The sequence below is a fragment of the Rattus norvegicus genome, chromosome 1, assembly GCF_021556685.1.
Source record: "Rattus norvegicus strain SHRSP/BbbUtx chromosome 1, alternate assembly SHRSP_T2T, whole genome shotgun sequence".
NCBI classification, from domain to species: domain Eukaryota; kingdom Metazoa; phylum Chordata; class Mammalia; order Rodentia; family Muridae; genus Rattus; species Rattus norvegicus.
The window spans coordinates 194,747,412-194,766,102 of NC_141534.1; the positions used below are offsets into that span (position 1 = coordinate 194,747,412).

An 18,691-nucleotide genomic window follows, 5' to 3' on the forward strand; every position below is an offset into this window, starting at 1 on the left:
AAGCCAGCAAAACCACAAAAGTGTCATTTATAATTTAGCATCCACAGGAAGCAGCTGGTGACAGAGTTGACATAAACAAAACACACATTCACAGATACACGCCCAAGCCTGAGAAAGGGCTTTTAGAGTCATAGGCTCTATGCTCAACCTCCAGTTTCCTGAGACTAGCCTCTGAAGGGAGACTGACATGAATTATCAAGTCAAAAATCAAGAAACTGGCTGTGTGGTGGTGGTGGTGGTGCACACCTTTAATCCCAACTCTAGAGAGGCAGAGAGCTCTGTGAGTCTGAGGCCAGCCTAGTCTACTGAGTCAGTTCTAGGACGGCCAGAGCTACAGAGAAACCCTGGGTTAGGAAAAAAAGGAGCAGGGTGGAGAGGAGGAAAACAAGGAGAAGGGAGAGGGGGAGAAGGGGGAGGGAGAGGAGGAGGAGGAGGAGGAGAAGAAGAGGAGGAGGAGGAAGAGGAGGAAGAAGAGGAAGAGGAAGAGGAGGAGGAGGAGGAGGAGGAGGAGGAGGAAGAAGAAGAAGAAGAAGAAGAAGAAGAAGAAGAAGAAGAAGAAGAAGAAGAAGAAGAAGAAGAAGAAGAAGAAGATCTTGTTACCAAACAAACTCCAGTTTCACTTTGTTTCAGGTGACTTCAGAAATCACTGATTGGGGGGTAGGAGGGCAGGAGAGATGATGTAGAGAACCTTGTACATTGTTTGGATGTATCACCTATCAATTAAAAACCTATGGTTCGGGGCTGGAGAGATGGCTCAGCAGTTAAGAGCATTGACTGCTCTTCCAGAGGTCCTGAGTTCAAATCCCAGCAACCACATGGTGTCTCACAACCATCTGTAATGGGGCCTGATGCCCTCTTCTGCTGTGTCTGAAGAGAGTGACAGTGTATTCATATTACATAAAATAAATTAAAAAAAACTTTTAAAAAGAAAAAAAAACCTATGGCCTATAGAAAAGGGTAGAATAGAAGGTGAGACATCTGGAAGGTAGAAAGAATTCTGGGACAGAGCCAGGCACAGAATTCTCAACCAAGATGTGATGAGGCAGACACGTGGTACCCAGCCACATGGCAGAATGTAGGTTAAAATAAATGGGTTATTTTAAGTTATGATCTAGTCAGAGTAGAGCCTAGCTATACAGCCAAGGTATTTGTAAATATATTTTGAGTCTGAATTATTTCTGGGAGCATGGAGGGGGAAGAACCAAACCAGACTTTTATAATTGGCACCCAACATGGGGCTTGAAACCATGACCCTGAGATTAAGATTCTCATGTTCTACCAACTTAGCTAACCGGGCTCCGTGTAAAAGCTTCTCCTATTTTATTGTAACCACTGCTCTTGTAGAAGACCCTGGTTCAAGTCCCAGCATTCACATGGTGCCTCACAACCATCCAAAACTCCAGTTTCAGGGCTTCTGACAGCCTCTTCTGACCTCCATGAGTACCAGACATGCATGCAGTGCATATACGCACATTCAGGCAAAGCTTCCATACATATAAAAATAAGACCAACAAATCTAAAAGTAACTATTAAGTACTAATTTTGGACATCTCAGAGCCAGGCAATATATAAACAGCTTCTTATTAGCTTTGTCGTAGGGAGCATCTCTGCTGTGTGGACTGTGTTGCCAACACGTGCCTAGGTCAGTCTTCAGGGATTCGAAGGCTGCTTTTACTAGAAATGCTGTGAAGGGGAAGAGACGAACAGACTGGCCTCTCTGTCTGAGTATCAGGTCTGTGTCTTTTGTTGCCTCTGCCCTTCGGTCAGATTCTGTTCAGCTTTAGATCTGTTGAGCCCTGTCTGGAACTAGACTCAGACTTGCCCAGTATCTGCTCTCTTCGCCCTTCAAGGCTAAACACACTTAGCAACTGCATGGCTGGACCTCCAGGCCATCAGAGGATTGGAAGGAGGCCCTCCTGACCAGAACTCCTCCACCTGACCCCAGGAAGAGCTCGAGTAACCTTCCCTTTCCCAGCCTGCCTGCCTGCCTGCCACTCTTGAGGCCTGCCTTCTGGAATGCCTGATCTAGAAGCCGAGGTCTCCATCAGCCCCGGCCACTGTCTCCAGAAAAAGAAAATCATAGTTCTCACCTCAAGGAGAGTAAGTGATATACTACAGCTGAATTCGAGTGAGTGAGTGTGGCCTGCGGAACATGAGACTAGGTTACCTCAGGTTCCACATCCCCAATGGAAGCAGATTCATGACATTTATAGTAACATGTCAAAGAAAGTCAAATCCAGGCAAGGTTAAAATCCGTGGGTGGGAACGTCAGAGAGGCGTATGAGGTAGGGGAAGTCAAGATGCCATCTGATGACGTTCTTATCTTTTGGGTTGGTGGAAGCTAGTGGTCTGCTAAGTTACTATATCCCGAAGGTTTCTATCTATCAGTCACAGGGTGTTAGTTCAGAGACGGGCAAAGGTTGTTGTTTAAGGGGCTAAAACTTCTGTCTCTCCACCTTGCTGTAGCCCTTCCTTTTTTTTTTTTTCCCCCGGAGCTGGGGACCGAACCCAGGGCCTTGCGCTTGCTAGGCAAGTGCTCTACCACTGAGCTAAATCCCCAACCCCCCCCCCCTTTTTTTAAAAAGATGTATTCACTTATTATGTATATAGCCTTCTACCTGCATGTGCTGGAAATTGAACTCAGGACTTCTGGAAGAGCAGACAGTGATCTTAACCTCTGAGCCATCACTCCAGCTCCCCCACCCCCCTTTTTTTTAAAAAAGCAAGATCTTTTCAGTGTATCCCCTGTATGTATTGGAACCCACTGTGTAGACCAGGCTCAAACTCACAGATATCCACCTGCCTCTGCTTTCTGAGTTCTAGAACTAAAGATACATACTTTCTCCTCCCCCCCTCCAAATTTTATGTGTATGAATGTTTTTGTCTGCTTGTGTGATGTGCATATATCATACTGTATATCATTTTGTATATATCATACTGTACTGGTATGTGTACTGTACTTACGTGCAGTGCCTGAGGAGGCCAGCAGGAGGTATCTGATCTCCTGGGCCTGGTGTACTGAGTCCTGCTGTGCCTCAAGGTGCTGGAAATCAAGCCAAAGTCCACAGGAAGCGCAGCCAGTCCTTTGCCGCTGCACTCACAGCAGTTCTAATCAGTCTTTGCAGACACCGTTTCTTTCCCAGAATTCTCACATCCCTGTGACAACTGTCCCTTGGACATTCCCCCGCCCCCACCCCCTGACTGTGGGATGAACTTTTAGACCTCAGTCGCACTTGTCCTCTTAGGACTGACTTCTCCTGAGACAAATCGTAAACAAACATGCTGCAGGCACTGTGGAGCAGGTAGGAAATGTTCTTTCCTGTAGGCCAACCAGAGAAGGTGAGCCCTGACAGAGGGAGGGAGGGAGGGAGCCCTGACGGAGGGAGGGGGCCAGCCATGGGGTATTAGGAAGAAGGAATGGACTTCTGGAGGAAAACGACTCCAATTCACAGCTCCTAAAATGAGTCAGGCTTGGAGTGATCTGGGAAACCCTAAAGGGGTGTGCAAGGAAGGGGGTATATGGAAGGAGGGGAGGGGAGAGGTTGACTAGCCAGCCTAGCTGAAGGAGTGACTTCCTCAGCCAGTGATAAGAGTTCAGAGATGGTTGTGTGGGTAAAGGAGCCTGCGACCAAGCCTGACAACGTGAGTTCAATCCCAGAACCCACAGGGTGGAAGGAGAAAAATTAACCACTGCAAGTTTTCTGCCAGCCTCGAGATTCACATTTTGGCGATGTGAGCTGTACTCATGCACACACATCTTCCAAATAAATAAAGATGGAAAATAAAAAAAAAAGTTAGAAAAAAGGTTCCCCAAAAGCTGGCGCTGATCACAGGGCTCTACACCAAAGACAGAGCTTGTGGGGCGACAGATGGGATGCTTGCCTAGTTAAGGGCTTAAGAGCACTTGCGGGTCCAAAGTTTGTTATTGCCAGAATTTTTAAAAATTAATTGAAACTAATGCTGTTAAAAAAAATGGTGGTGAATCCTTGGGGAGATATTGTTGCCAGATATGGTGGCACATCTCTTTAATCCCAGTACTCAGGAGTCAGATCTCTAGGACTGAATGAAGAGGGCGGAGAGCTTTTGCAACAGCCCTGACCCTGACGGCAGGGAGGACAGACAACTAACGGCCAAGTTCTTTTTTATTTGCTTGTGTTTTAAAGATTTACTTATTTCATGTACGTGGGCACACTCTCTCTGTCTTCAGACACACCAGAAGAGGGCATCAGATCCCATTACAGAAGGTTGTGAGCCACCATGTGGTTGCTGGGAATTGAACTCAGGACCTCTGGAAGAGCAGTCAGTGCTCTTAACCACTGAGCTACTCTCTCCAGCCCCCTAACAGCCAAGTTCTTCTTTTTTTCCCCCCCTGGAGCTGGGGACCGAACCCAGGGCCTTGCGCTTGCTAGGCAAGCGCTCTACCACTGAGCTAAATCCCCAACCCCCTAACGGCCAAGTTCTAACCTAAGTTCATACAGCTAGAATATGCTAGACCCAGGTTCAAAACTCAGACTTAGGTCAGATTTCTTTTTAAAGATTTTTTTTCCTTTTAACTCGTGTACAGGTTTGTGTGTTCCTGTGATTGTACTCCCTGTGTGTAGTGTGTCCAGCGGAGGCCAGAAGAGGATATTGGCTCCCCAGGACCTCTGGGACCTGTGTCTTCAGCAGTAGGGACGAACCCTCCATCTCTGGAGGGCAACCAAGGGCAGTACTGATAGCCTAGACGGCAGTAGAGGGCTTCTCATGCCTGGGGGCAGAGTTTTGTTGAGAGGCATTGTCTCTTGGACAGCACTGTCAGCACAAGTGGGAAAATTTCATTTGAGATATTTTTGTATATGTGAGCCACATGGTTGCAGGTGTGATCCGCAATTTTAGCTGGATATGACTTTCTTCAGATTCTCATTGTTATTTTGCCTTCCTCCTCAACATGGCTGCCCAAACCTGAACTGGATAAGGAGGACAGCAGGCCCGCTAATGCAGATAAAGGAGAGCTCATGAGGCCTCAACCCTAGACAAAGAACAGTAAGGATGCAGAGGGCAGAGAAACAGCCTCACCTGGGTAGAACACAACAACTGGCTATCCAGTCCCAAAGGGTCAGCCTCGAAAACATACGTGCAAGAAACTTGTATGGAATGAGCAGGTTGCATTTATGTGTTTGGGAATATCTATTACAGACATATATGTATGTAACAAGAATTACAGACAAAAGAGGCCATGAATTTGAAAGAGAGCAAGGGAGAGTATGTGGGGGAATTTGGAGGAAACAAAAAGGAGAAATGATGTAATTATATTGTAATCTCAAAAATATGTGAAAAAACAACTCAATGCTAGTGTTTTTATGTCAATAATACTTCCTGAATAGAGAACTTTTCTAGTTCACAGGGCTGTGTGTGGGAGAGCAGACTCCATGGAAAGCCCCTTCATTATTGTCATCTTCCGCAGAAACAAGGTCACATCCCTAGGTTCTCAAAGAGCCCTGGGGCCTTATGCAAAAAAAAAAAAAAAAAAAAAAAAAAAAAACCAACCCAGGAATCTTAATTTGTTTGAGAGAAATATAGAAATCAGGGGAAAAAATAATCCATGTGCATGGATTGGTACTTCCTCTGTTTCTTTTTTTCTTTTTTTTTTTTTTTTTTTGGTTCTTTTTTCCGGAGCTGGGGACCGAACCCAGGGCCTTGCGGTTCCTAGGTAAGCGCTCTACCACTGAGCTAAAGCCCCAGCCCCTCCTCTGTTTCTTTTGCTTTTGGTTCATTGAACTTTCCTGATGGGGCTCTATGGAATGTCACTTATTTCTAAATAGACCAGCTTACTTTTTTGTTGCTAGATGACAATATCCTTGCTACAGTCAGATCGTGAACAAGGCCTTGGGTTCCATCTGGGGCGGAGGTGGTAGCAGGAGTTGAATTTCCTGATTTAGGCTGGCATGACATTTGCTTGTAATTGAAGCCAGGCCATGTCTCAAGCAACAGAGAAACGGAAACAGGTCTATACCTCTTGCTGCATAACTATTGGCCCAAGCAACCCTTATGTCCACCCCCCTTCTTCAGTTACCTCGCATTCCCTCAGGAAGCACTCCTGAAGGTCCCACACTCCAACTACTAAGAGGGTAACATTCGTGTAACAATCCCTCCTCACCACCAGAGCAGAAGTGCATGAAAAGTGACGAAGATGTCTAAGTGCATACTACTAGGTCTACATACATGATCACTAGGGAACTTTCCGGAACAATCCTGTCAGGAGAATTGGCTCAGTGGTTAAGAGTTCTTGTTCTGGGCTGGAGAGATGGCTCAGTGGTTAAAAGCACTGACTGCTCTTCCAGAGGTCCTGAGTTCAAATCCCAGCAACCACATGGTGGCTCACAACCATCTGTGATGGGATCTGATGCCCTCTTCTGGTGTGTCTGAAGATAGCTATGGTGTACTCATATACATAAAATAAATAAATAATTCTTTAAAAAAAATGAAATAAAAGAGTTCTTGTTCTTTCAGAGGACCCAGGTTGGATCCCTAGAACTTTCATGGCCACTCACAGTTGGCTGTATCTACAGGGTCTAGAGCCCACAGACTTCATACTTCCCGGAGTGAGGGGTCCAAACCTCCACATCTGTAAGGACCCAGATGAGTCGGTGACAGGAGGGCTCCACACAAGCCTTCCACGGTGGTCAGATTTCCCAGAATTGCCTTCCTCTCCACATCTGTCCCTAGCATACGCTGCATTCACAGAGAATGGAGCCCCCTGCTGACCTCCACAGAGAACTTCAGAGATGTCAGTAGGAAACCTAAGGATACAACTTGGGGACAGGGTTGGGGACAAGTCAAGCATGGTGGCTTACACCTTTAATCTCAGCACTCGAAAAGAGGCAGATAATCTCTGTGCGTTGGAGGCCAACCTGGTCTACACAGTAAGTTCCAGGCCAACCAAGGCTAGTGAACCCTTGTCTCAAAAACGAACAGGGCTGAGAGATGGCTCAGTGGTTAAGAGCAGTCAGTGCTTCCTGAGGTCCTGAGTTCAAATCCCAGCAACCACATGGTGGCTCTCAAGCATCTAATGGATGTGATGTAATGGGACCTGATGCCCTCTTCTGGTGTGTCTGAAGACAACTACAGTGTACTCATATATAATAAATAAATACATAATCTTTAAAAAAATAAAAATAAAACAAGCAAACACCCACCCAACCAAAACAGTAGCAAATGGCAGGTGTGGTTTTTTAGGCCTTTAATCCAAGCATCTAAGAGGTAGCGGCAGGTGGATCCCTGAGTTTGAGGACAGCCTGGTCTACAGGGCGAGTTCCAGGACAGCCAGGGCTACACAGAGAAACCATGTGTCTCGAAAAAAATGGAAAAAACAAAAAGGCACGGGGAGTGACTATGACTGAAAGCATCTTGTCAGGGTCATCCGTACAGAGGGTGTGTTTGCCTGTGGAGAGATACAGCCTGAAGAATGGGCTTCATCTTGGACTGTCCTCAAAGTGTCCTGAGATCATTCATGTTTCCCTAGGAGCCTGCCCTGCATCTTTAGGGATAAATATTTCCACATCCTCACATCTGGCCGTGCCATTTAGTGCACACAGTGCACAGGGTTGCAGCACAGGATCCAACTGGTGGGTGTGTAACAGTTCTAACACTCTATACTGCTGGCACGACTGTATAAAAAATCAGAAAGCAATCACCTAGTACCATGTTGCTCAGATGGTGTCCCCCACTTTTTTCCATTTTACTTTGTGTGTATGGTGTTTTGTCTGTTAATATATCTGTGTTTCTTCCACATGTACCCCTACTGCCTGAAGAGGCCAGGTTACATGTGCCCAGATGGTTGTGGATCTCCATGGGAGTGCAGGAATTGAACTCAAGCTCTCTATAAGATCACCCAGTGCTCTTTTTTTAAAAAAATTTTTTTATTTATTTATTTTATGTATATGAGCACACTGTCGCTGTCTTCAGACACACCAGAAGAGGGCATCTGATCTCTTTACAGATGGTTGTGGGCCTCCATGTGATTGCTGGGATTTGAACTCAGGACCTCTGGAAGAGCAGCCAGTGTTCTTAACCAGCCCGACACTGCCTCTTCTTAAGCACCATGTGACTATAAAACTGAACAGAGTTGTGGGTTCAGCTTGCCTATCACCTCAGTATGCTGAGGGCCCTAGATTTCCCAGCAAGGAGAGAATCAGGTGGAGGCTGAGAGGGACAGACACAAAACAAAACAGGAGATACCCATTTTTAAAACTGAAAAGAAATTGCAGGGTTGTAGTGGCGCATGCCTTTAATCCCAGCACTGCAGAGCCAGGCAGCTCTATGTGAGTTTCAAGGCCAGCCCAATCTATAAAGTAAGTTCCAGGACAGCAAGGACTACATAGGAGACCCTGTCTCAATAAACAAACAAACAAACAAACAAACAAATAAATAAAAGTAAAAAGGGGAGGGCTGAGGATTTGTTTCAGTTGGTAAAATGTTTTCCCAGCATTCATAAAGCCCTGAGTTCAATACCTGGAATCACGTAAACCAAGTATAACAACACATGCCTGTAATTTCAGTATTTGAAGACAGTTGTAAGAGGAACACAAGTTGTCTCAGAAAAGAAGAAGGAAAGAGGAAAGAGAAGTTACTGCCTGAAAACACTTGACAGCAGCGTCTAACCATGACTCATGTTTGGAATATAGAAATGTCTCTCATATCTCAGTAAAAGGAAGATAACCTACTTCTAAAAATTATAGTTAATTTGATACGGGGCTGTGCTATGTAGCACAAAATAGTCTCAAACTCATAGTGTACCCCAGTCCAGACTTGAACTCATGAGCCTCCTCTTGTTTCAATTTCTGACTGTCCGGATTACACGCATATGTCACAGTCTCAACTACAATTTTTGAAAAATGGGCAAAAATATAAAGAAAAAATTTAGTTTTCTTACTAAACTTTAGGGACAGGCAGATTGATTAAGATCTTTTTTTTTTTTTTTTTTTGGTTCTTTTTTTTTTCGGAGCTGGGGACCGAACCCAGGGCCTTGCGCTTCCTAGGTAAGTGCTCTACCACTGAGCTAAATCCCCAGCCCCAATTAAGATCTTTTAAGGCTCACAAGCTGAGGAGTACTGGGCTTGTGGCTTCACTTCAGCATTCTGCCTCTCATCTGCTTCCTCCGCAAGATGCGGAAAGTAGGCATTAAACAGAGTTGGGACTAATGTAGGTAGGGATGCCTCAATGCCAGACATCCTCGTCTTCCTTGTCAGATCACAGGTTGAGACTCTGAGGAAGGACAGGGTGGACTGGGTGAGAAACTCAAGCCCTTGGCAAGCATGGGATGGCAGAGGTAAATGTGCTCAGAGCAGGGCACTGGAGCTGGAGAGCCTGAAGCCACTGCAGGGCAGAGGCTGGCCGGCAAAAGTGAGGGTGGGAACCAGAAAGTCAGAGCGAGACTGACGGCATCAGAACAGGAAAACAGAAACTGCCCCAGCACCTGCAGTATGGCAGCTGAGTCTTACCTTAGAGACAGTCTAGGCCAGACAAGCCTCTGAAGAACAGAGACCTGATAGGGAGAGGCCTGCATTAGCTTGGATTAGCTGACTGTAAGTAGATTGTATATAGGTACTAGTGGTGGCCTGGGGTTGCTGAAACCTTGTTTTTAACACCATAACCTTGAGCCCAAATAGGACCCAAATAGCCTCCAGGGGGAGTTCAGAATTGACCTCATACTCCCCAGAGCATCAATGCCTCCCATCTTGTGTACACCTGCTTATAAATCAGACCTGAGTCATTCACTGGGTCTCAGTATCATGAGAAGATGGACATTCCCAGATAATCAGCTTGGTGCTGACTCCATGCAGACAACCATGGCCTAAAACCTAGGATCAGCAGCAAAGCAAAACGGCTCACCTCGACAGCAGAGGGTGTCAGACGCTGTCACCCACAAAGATACCAGTGCTCAGAAGGAAATGCGAGGGTGGGGCGTTTGAGGCCAGTTTGTTGTCTCAACAAAACAAGAAAAAAGACAGCTCAGCAGTAAAGAACACTTGCTTCTCTCTCGGAGGACCCAGGTTCACTCCCCACTCACAGGTGGCTCACATCTGTAACTCAAGTTTCCAGGGCTCCAACATCTTCTTCTGGCCTACGTACACAGTGCACATACATACAAGAAAACATGGAAACAAGTAAAATCTTAAAAGACAAATAACCCCCTCACACACATACACACACATGCAAACCAAAACCAGCAGATATGCTGTGGCCTAATTCACGTCAGAAGGAATGGTGGGTCAGACACTCTTGCAGAACGAACCATTCGTTTTTGTCTAGTTGGGTTTTTGTTGTTTGAGGGGCTAAGACAGACCTCATGTAGCCCAGGCTATCCTTAAACTTGCTAGGTAAACTAAGAATGATTTGAACTCCTGATCCTCCCGCTTCTACCTCCCAAGTGCTGGGATTACAAGCAAGAGTCACCACTCCTGGCTTGATTGATCTGGTTCAGTTTTCCTGAAGTGCTAGAATCATGTGTGTCCCACCTCACCCCATCTGGTTTATTTTAGCAGCGTTTGGACATCACTCTACTCCTTGTCCCCATGAGTCCCCAAGATGCCCAGGGCAGAATCCAGCACCCTGAACCTCACCCAGAGAGTCCAGACTCCCTGCCTTAACCTGGCTCCTGTTACCTCTTTGGAAACAGACAGCAGATGTATTGAATGTGATGTTGTCACCTATGGCTTTGACCGGAAGGCCTTCTTGTAAGTATGCCCATGATACAAGGCTTCTCCAGAGTAAGAATGCAAAGTCACTTGGGAAGAGGGACTCTCAATTAAAAAGCCTCTGTAAGGGGGTTGGGGATTTAGCTCAGTGGTAGAGTGCTTGCCTAGCAAGCGCAAGGCCCTGGGTTCGGTCCCCAGCTCTGGGGGAAAAAAAAAAAAGAAAAGAAAAAGAAAAAGCCTCTGTAAGATTTGCCTGAAGGGTGTCTTAGTTAATGTTTTCCTTGCTGTGATAAGATGTGACCTAAACCAGGTGGAGGCACACACCTTTGATCCCACAGCTCAGGAGGCAGAGGCAGGAGGATTTCTGAGTCCAAGGCCAGCCTGGTCTATGGAGTGAGTGCACCTTGACTGATGGGAAGGGCTCAGCTCATTGAAGGGCTGAGTGTAGGCCATTCCATGCCTGTGCTGCTGGTCCTGGGTGCCAGCAGAAAGCAGAAAGCAAGCTGGCAGGCTAGTAGACAGCATTCCTCTATAGCCTTTGCTTCAGTTTCTGCTGGCTAGCTCCTGCCAGCTCAACAATGAACTAAACTCTTTCCTTCCCATGATGCTTTTGGTCATGATGGTTTTCTGGGTTTTTGTTCTGATTGAGACACGGTTTCTCTGTGTATTTTTGGCTGCTCTGGAACTCACTCCATAGACCAGGCTGGCCTTAGACTCAGAGATCCTCCTGCCTCTGCCTCCTGAGCTGTGGGATCAAAGGTGTGTGCCTCCACCTGGTTTAGGTCACATTTTATCACAGCAAGGAAAACATTAACTAAGACGCCCTTCAGTCCCTCTGAGAGACTCTAGGCTCAGACATCTACATCCCATTATCCTAACAGCCTTAGTCAGCATCTTCATCAGCAAACAGCCCCAAAAGAACTTCAGTTGCTGACGTCCTTGAACGTCTGATGGTCCTGCTGGGATTACAGGCATGAGCCACCCACCCAGCCATGGCACCCTCACTCTAGTCTAGTAAGGAGAGGGCTGCCCCTGTCAACAGGACAGGGAAAAACCGGCTTGCTTTGTCTTAGGCGCTCTGCCTCTAAGGCTAACTAGTGGAGAACACTGTGGGGAAGGTAGTTCAGGTGCTGGGTCATACATCTGTGGTACAGACTTAGTGGAAGAGTCAACCACTGTGCTAACAAGCAGGGAGTGGGCACCCAGGAGGCCCTGAGGGAAAGGAAGCTCAGTAAGTCTCTATTGATTGGTCTTTCTCTGACAGCGGGAGGAAGGCGCTCCCAAGGTGAGCTGTTTTCTTCCAGTCTTCTTTCTGCAGCACGATGCTCACTTCACTGCAGGCCCACAGCAGGGGAAAGAGGGAAATGGCTGGTACATGGTGAAGTAAAAAGTAAAAATAAAAAAGGTGGCCTTCCCAAATGGCAGCTGGGCACTGTGGCACACCTCACAACCTTAGCAGGAGGGGCTGAGGCAGGACTCCTGAGGCCAGATTGAGCAATTTATAGAAATCACCAAGAAATGTTTAAGAAAGGGACAGGGAAATAGTTCGGCTGGTAGAGGTAGTCGCTGTCAAACCTGACCACCTGAGACCAATCCCCAGGATCCACTGACACCTGTTCTGGCCTCCATGTGTAAAACATGACCTGGGGCTGGGGATTTAGCTCAGTGGTAGAGCGCTTACCTAGGAAGCGCAAGGCCCTGGGTTCGGTCCCCAGCTCCGAAAAAAAGAACCAAAAAAAAAAAAAAAAAAAAAAAATGACCTGTGAGTGCACACACAAACCAATGTCATTTCTTTTCTACTTTAAAAGGTTAGGAATGCAGCTCAGGGGTGGAGTTGCTTGCTGCAAGGCCTTGAATAGAATTCTCCCAACCCTCCCCTACCACAAACACACACAAAGCAAAATCAAAAGTTGGACTGGGATAGTCCTCGGTGTTAAGAGTGCTTGTTCAGCAGCTGCAAACCCCTGGGTCCCGCTGCACTCCCAAGAGCAGTAGCTGGACAAGTGAGTGGCCTCAATGTGGAAAAAACACTCAACTTTGGGTGAGTGGGAGGTAAGGCTGGATAAGAGGTGCTGGGGAACGGAAATGAACGGAGTTAAGCAACAACAAAGAACAAGGTATTTGGGCTGTCTGTGGTGGTGACGCATGCCTTTGATCCCTAAACTCCACAGGCAGAAGTGGGCAGATCGCTAAATCCAAGACTTGACTGGTCTAGACAGTAAGTTCTATCTAGGCTAGTCTGGGCTACAGAGACCCTATCTTTAAAAAAGAAAATAGTGACATGCTAAGCCATAAACCTTAAAGACACTGTTAGGTGTACGAAGGCAGACAGAAGAAATCACACTGTATGGTTTCCACTTATCCAAAACACCCAGTCACAGGATATCAGCAGTGGTCACCAGGGCTGGAGAATAAGGATTTGTCAGCTAAAGTGAAACTCATTTCTTTTAATTAAGAACTATCTTTACATGTGTGTAGGAGCTTTGCCTTTCTATTGTCTCAATCATCTGGATGCCCAGTGCCTGAAGCTGGAAGGTAGGAGACTCCCTTGGAATTATGGGCGACTGTGAGCCGCCCATGTGTAAGCGCCGAGAATCAAGGCTGAGCCCTTTTAAGAAATGACATTGTAGTTCTGTTCCTGGAGAGGGAGTGGAGAGGAAGGCAGTTTGCCCAGCCTTTGGGAGGCAGAGGCAGAGGCAGATGGATCTCTCTAAGTTCAAGACCAGCCTGGTCTACATAATCAATTCCAGGACAGTCAGGGTCTAAGAAACCCTGTCTCAAAACAACAAAAACCCATCCAATTACTGGCTTTGTATTTAGGAAGTCCATTGGTTGTACCACCCACAATATACCCAATTTTGAAACCTAAGCAGGATTGGGCCAGGTTAGCGCTTGGCTGCGAAGACAACAAAAACTCTGGTGAAGTCCTAAGAGGGGTTGGTTCTAAAGTGGCCGTGGCTCTCCAGAGTGGGTGGGTGTATATTCACTTTCTTCCAGTGCTTTGTTAAATCACCACAACTTAAGCAGCTCGACACAAATTTATTATCATACAATTCGAGAGGGTACAAGTCCAAAGTGGGTTTCACTGGGTTATCAGTGTGGGGCTACACTTGGCTGGGAAGGACCTGCCTTCTGCCTTCCCGGCTCTCCAGGCCACCTGCACCCTGACACATACTCCTCTCTTCCAGCTTTCAGTTCTCTGATCTTGTTAGGAGTCAGTTCCTTTTCCAGCGTAAGAACCCCGAGATCACAATGGTCCCAATAATCAAAGGTAATCTCCCAGTCTCAAAATTTCTCAATTTTGCTCAGCATCATGGCACACACCTTTAGTCTCAACACTTGGGGAGGCAGATCTCTTGTGAGTTTCAGGCCAGCCAGGGCTACACAGTGAGACCCCACCTCAAAAAATTAAAAAACAAAACAAAACAAAACAAAAAACAACCAAAACCAAACCAAACCTCAACGTCACTTCTACATAATCCCTTTCCTACACTTTCCCTCTGCCACATAAAACATAAGTAATATTCACCCAGTCTGGGGCTCAGATGTGTGTATCTTCAGGGATGTTCTGCCCTTCCTGGGTATTATCAGGAAGTGCCTCAGAGAGCATGAGGAAGAGATCAGCTTTAGATCAGCTAAGTCTGAGGAACCTGGAGGGCACCTCGGTGTCTCTCTCACCAAACACTTGTGAACAATCAGTCAGGCAACATGACTGGATGTTACTCATCCCAAGACACCAGGTTTTCACTGCTAAGTATCTCAGAAAGCTGGTTCCTCTTTAACCAGTAATACCTTACAAATAACTACAGGGTTATCGCTGTCTTAGTAACATACCAAGTCAGATGTCTTTCCACTAATGGGCTTCTTGAAGTCAAAGAAACCATCTGTCCCTACACTGGCAGTAACAGGTCTAATTGTTAGACAGGTCAGAAGTCTCTGCATCTAACATCTGCAGCCAAGCCTGAGCTGAACCCCACTTCCCAAGTCCTTAGCCTGGACCCACTAGCCTGCAGCTCTTGGGGCCTCCTGTACAGACAAGGTGAGCAGAAAGCAGCACTGGTGGGGTGAGAACTGTCAGGTCCCTGTCTGCCTCTCACACTCTGGATTCCTGCATGGGGACCAGACCAGAGGTTTCCTCAAGGCACTAGCCCCACGCCCAAGACGTGGGAGCCCAGGAAATGTAGACAATGCTTGAAAGGCTAAGCAAGAAAAGCTTATGCCAAGAAAGGTCAGGGAATAGGTGAATGGGCCACCTGTCTAGTTTACTGTGAGGTCTCCAGTAAGTCCCTGCCCTTTGCCCCTCGCTGTATCACATGGTGGCCCAAGTAACCTTGAAGTGCTACCAAGTTCATACTTCACCTAAGAGCTATGGAAACTACTGCAGGAGGGTGAGGGGTAGTAAAACCAGACTAGGGAGAAGGGGAGAATCCATGTTTAAGAGGATCTCCCAATAGGATTTCAAAGTCTTCCTAATGTCCCAGCTACAAAGGAGCTGCCAGGGCAGAGAATGTGAGGTCCTAAAAGCCAAGATCAGCATGACAGAGAACAGAGTGATAGAGGGAATTTTACACAGGACACCTGATGGGCCCTCCCTCTGCCTCCAAGGTGGGAAACAAAACGGAGGTGGTCCAAGACACCAGAGAAGCATGAGAGGAAGTCTCTTGGGAGGAAACTCAAGGACCCACCAGGTGAAGCCAAAAGGAGCTATGGAGAAGCCTTGGCTTTTGGCCATTAGCCCAGTCAAGGCCCTGATGCATACTCAAGGCTTTTATTGACAAAGAGACACTGGCTTTAGAGTGGCCTCCAATATCCTCACTGCCCAGGGCAGTTGGGACCTCCTCTGCCAAGTTCAAGAAAGAAGGGGCTGCCAAACGGGGCCCTTAGCGGGCTCATGTGTAGAGATCAAAATCAATGCGCTTGGAATTGTAGAACTGACCGCCTGGAGGGTCCAGCTTCCGGCAATAAACACCATCCGGGAAGTAACCTTCGCTCACCCAGGTCTGTAAGAACAGAGGACAAAACTGAGGCAAGATGACAGAAGCTGGGGTGGACAGCCAGGGCGGGAAGGGGCTTACCTGCATCTGGGCACTGGTAAAGGGTCCGTACAGCTCAGCATCCCCCGTGTTCTCCCATTTATACTCCCACATCACATCCATCAGACCATCTCCAGCTGAATCTGCTTCTAAAACAATGAAGAAACTTGGGCCTCAAGCACCCGGTCTCCTGCCCACACTGCCCCTCTTGTGCCCTTCTTACCTTCTCTATGGGTAGGGGTTGGAGTTTCCAGTTCCCCCTCTGTTACTTCCTCAGCAAACATGTCCAGGGAGGGTGGAGGTGTGGGGTCATGGGATCCCTGGGTCCGACACCCCAAACCCTTCAGTCGCATAGCCAAACGCTCCCTTGTTTCCTGGTATACACCAAGGTTGCCTCGAGCCACCATTTGATCAGCCAACCCAGATAGCCGGTCTAGACGCTGGGGAGAATTGGGCCGTCCAGTCCCCTTGCTGTTCCCTTTGCCTCCTCCTCGGGCCCCCAGACGCCTAAGTGCCCCAGCCACTGTCTCTCTTGGCAGTAACAACTCCAGAAGTCCCTCCAGGAGGGCTTGGACACTCATTGGAGTCTGACCCAGGCTGCCTTCCTCCTCTGAGTCCGAAACCTGCTGCTTATCAGGTGGCCGTTCCTTGATCCTCACCTATAAGTGAAAGATAGTTATCGTTTCTTACAAACTCCACCAGGACCCAGGCCCAGCACCAGCATTCCCAGGCTGAGCTCAGCCAGGACAGATCCTGGGCCACACCCAGTCAATGTTGTCCAGCCAGCTGTCTCGGATCTGCGAATCCTGGTTCAGGAAATAGTTGCCATCTGCATCAAAGTGGCCTTCCTCCATCTCCTCCTGCAGGTTGAAGGGTGTGATCCTCACACCCCCCTCACTAGGGAGAGTAGCTGCTTCCTGACCTGCACCAAAGACATGGGGGGCCCCATGCTAGACATGCAAAAAAGAAACAGGCAGTACACCTCCCACCTCCCTACTTAAGACCTGTCCCTCCAACACAGTTAATGCTTTGGAAATAGCTCACCTTCGACATCCTCTGAGGCCAGGATATCGTATTTGCTGGACCCCTCGTCATCATCCTCTTCATCACTGTCTAAAGAGTGTTTGCCTTTGAAGCGGCTCCCAGGACCACCTGCTCCAGCCACAGGGTCCACCAGCTATGAGTAGGACGAAGTAAATGAGAAAGGAAGACTGGCTAGTTCCTCGAATATTCCAGGATCTGTACATAAACTCGAATCCTTCCAAACCCAGTGACTGGGAAAAACTAACCCTTCCTTGGCTTCCAGCTTTTCTCCCGTTGGACTGCTCCCTCTCCTTTCCCCTTAGGCCTCCATAGAACTTAGAGATCTGGCCATCTCACCTTCTTTTTGGGAACACTGATTTCATCTTCATCATCCTCATCTCCAACACCCTGAAAAGTCACTTTCCTCTTTGGCATGATTGGCAATAGATTTCCTCCAGCTGGACCTCGGGAAAAGATAGGAAGTGAGGAAATTAAGTAACAAGAGAGGGCCGCGAGAGTGTACAGGCTCCACAAAGATTTTTCCTGGTAAATTTGAGAGAGGACCGATCACTAAACCATCTGAAAGAACTAGCAGGTACGACGTCCGGAATTGATTTGGCAATGCAGGGGCCCAAAAGGGAGAACATGTGAAGGATCTCCGCCCCCGCGTGGACCCTGTGGGTACTCCCACCTAGGTGTGTGGGAGGGTAGGGAGCAGGTTCCCCCCACGTCATCACTTCCCTACCAGTCCGAAGCTACAGAGCTCAACCACCTCTCCCACCCGAGTGCCCTCAGAGGCCGGTCGGACGCAAGAGCTGGCGCCTTAGTAGCCTCGGAACCCGAATTCCACATAGCGACCTGCTCGGCCATGTCCAACTCGGCGTAGAAGCTAGAAGCGAGGCAAAGCCGCAGGGATTCAAACAATCTTACCCGCTGACGCTCACCTAGGAATCCAGGGTCAGACGGGAAAGAAAAGGAAAGATGCTTTCGCCGGTATTACATCCGGGGCATCCGCCTCCATCACCCGGAAAAAGACTGTGAAGACTGCCATAGGGCCCGGAAGTGGCTTCACTTCTATCCAAAAGACTGGCAGAACGGGCGGATGTATCCCTTTAGCCAAGGCCGACTCTCCGCAGGAAGTAACGTAAGACCTGCAAAGACTCGCGTGAACTCCGTACTTGCCTCACGGGATTTGAAGATGGCGGGAAATGTTTTATTATTCCTCTGCAATGGAGGAGACGGTGAAGACGTGGCGTTCTGTTTGCTAAAAGAGGTTCCCAAGGCCCGGTTGGAGGGACACAGACCGAACAGGGGCCTTGGGTTTCAGTTTGCATTTATGGATAGGATTATGTACGCCTAATGGCATTCAGTAGAAACTCGGGTTTCCGAGTTTAACGCAATCCCAACACTCAGGAAATTGAAACAGGATTGTCGCGAGATTGATGCCAGTCTGCGATACAACATGAGACCATTTATTTTTTTTTAAATCTTTTTCTCCCTGAGTCCTGCTTCTGGTTGTAAGCACTCGGGCACTTTCCAAACCAAATCCTTTTAGAACCCAGGAAGTCATTTGCACCATGTCTATTCCCCCACTTAGTTCCTAGTTTCTGTAGTGGGACAGCAGGAGGTGGCGCTGGCATTGGTGCTGAGTAATTAGGCAGAAGCCCATGGTGCCCTGCTCTCAGGTGTAGGTCCCAAAAAAGCTCTTGAATTAGTTACAAGATGAAGCCTACCCCGACCCCTTAGCAAACTGTCAAGGTGCTGAAATTCAGCTCCTGCAAAGGTGGGACCAGTGAGATCTAACTTAATAGTGAGGTTTAGATCTGGAGCTCTGGGAAAAAACTCAAAACCTGAACACCTCTGCCCCACCCCCACCCTCAGGCTAGATAGCTCAGGTGATCCTACTAGAGCTGGAAGAGGGTGGCCAAACGGACACCACCTTTCTCCTCCAGGGTTTTC

At 47.7% G+C, this 18,691-nt stretch overlaps 1 protein-coding gene across 8 annotated transcripts; it reads right to left on the reverse strand.

The window, feature by feature from the left end:
• Positions 1-13,695: 13,695 nt before the first annotated feature.
• On the reverse strand, positions 13,696-17,748 carry Cd2bp2 (Cd2 (cytoplasmic tail) binding protein 2). Of its 8 annotated transcripts, none has more exons than XM_087659756.1 (7): positions 17,677-17,748; positions 17,090-17,190; positions 16,754-16,886; positions 16,474-16,631; positions 15,933-16,368; positions 15,752-15,858; positions 13,696-15,697 (listed from the first exon to the last, which is right to left on the reverse strand). In XM_087659756.1, the coding sequence occupies exons 2-7, from the start codon at positions 17,165-17,167 to the stop codon at positions 15,566-15,568; spliced, it is 1,044 nt and encodes a 347-aa protein (XP_087515882.1). In that variant the 5' UTR covers positions 17,168-17,190; positions 17,677-17,748; the 3' UTR covers positions 13,696-15,565.
• Positions 17,749-18,691: the final 943 nt, after the last annotated feature.

What these genes read in the sequence shown, in the direction of transcription:
- Cd2bp2 (XM_087659756.1), bottom strand. Translation starts at nt 17,167, where the DNA reads ATGCCAAAGAGGAAAGTGACTTTTCAGGGTGTTGGAGATGAGGATGAT. An exon ending in GGCTGGACAACATTGACTGG is followed by an intron (nt 16,369 to 16,473) that starts GTGTGGCCCAGG and finishes TTTCACTTATAG; the next exon opens with GTGAGGATCAAGGAACGGCC. An exon ending in AACCCCTACCCATAGAGAAG is followed by an intron (nt 15,859 to 15,932) that starts GTAAGAAGGGCA and finishes TCATTGTTTTAG; the next exon opens with AAGCAGATTCAGCTGGAGAT.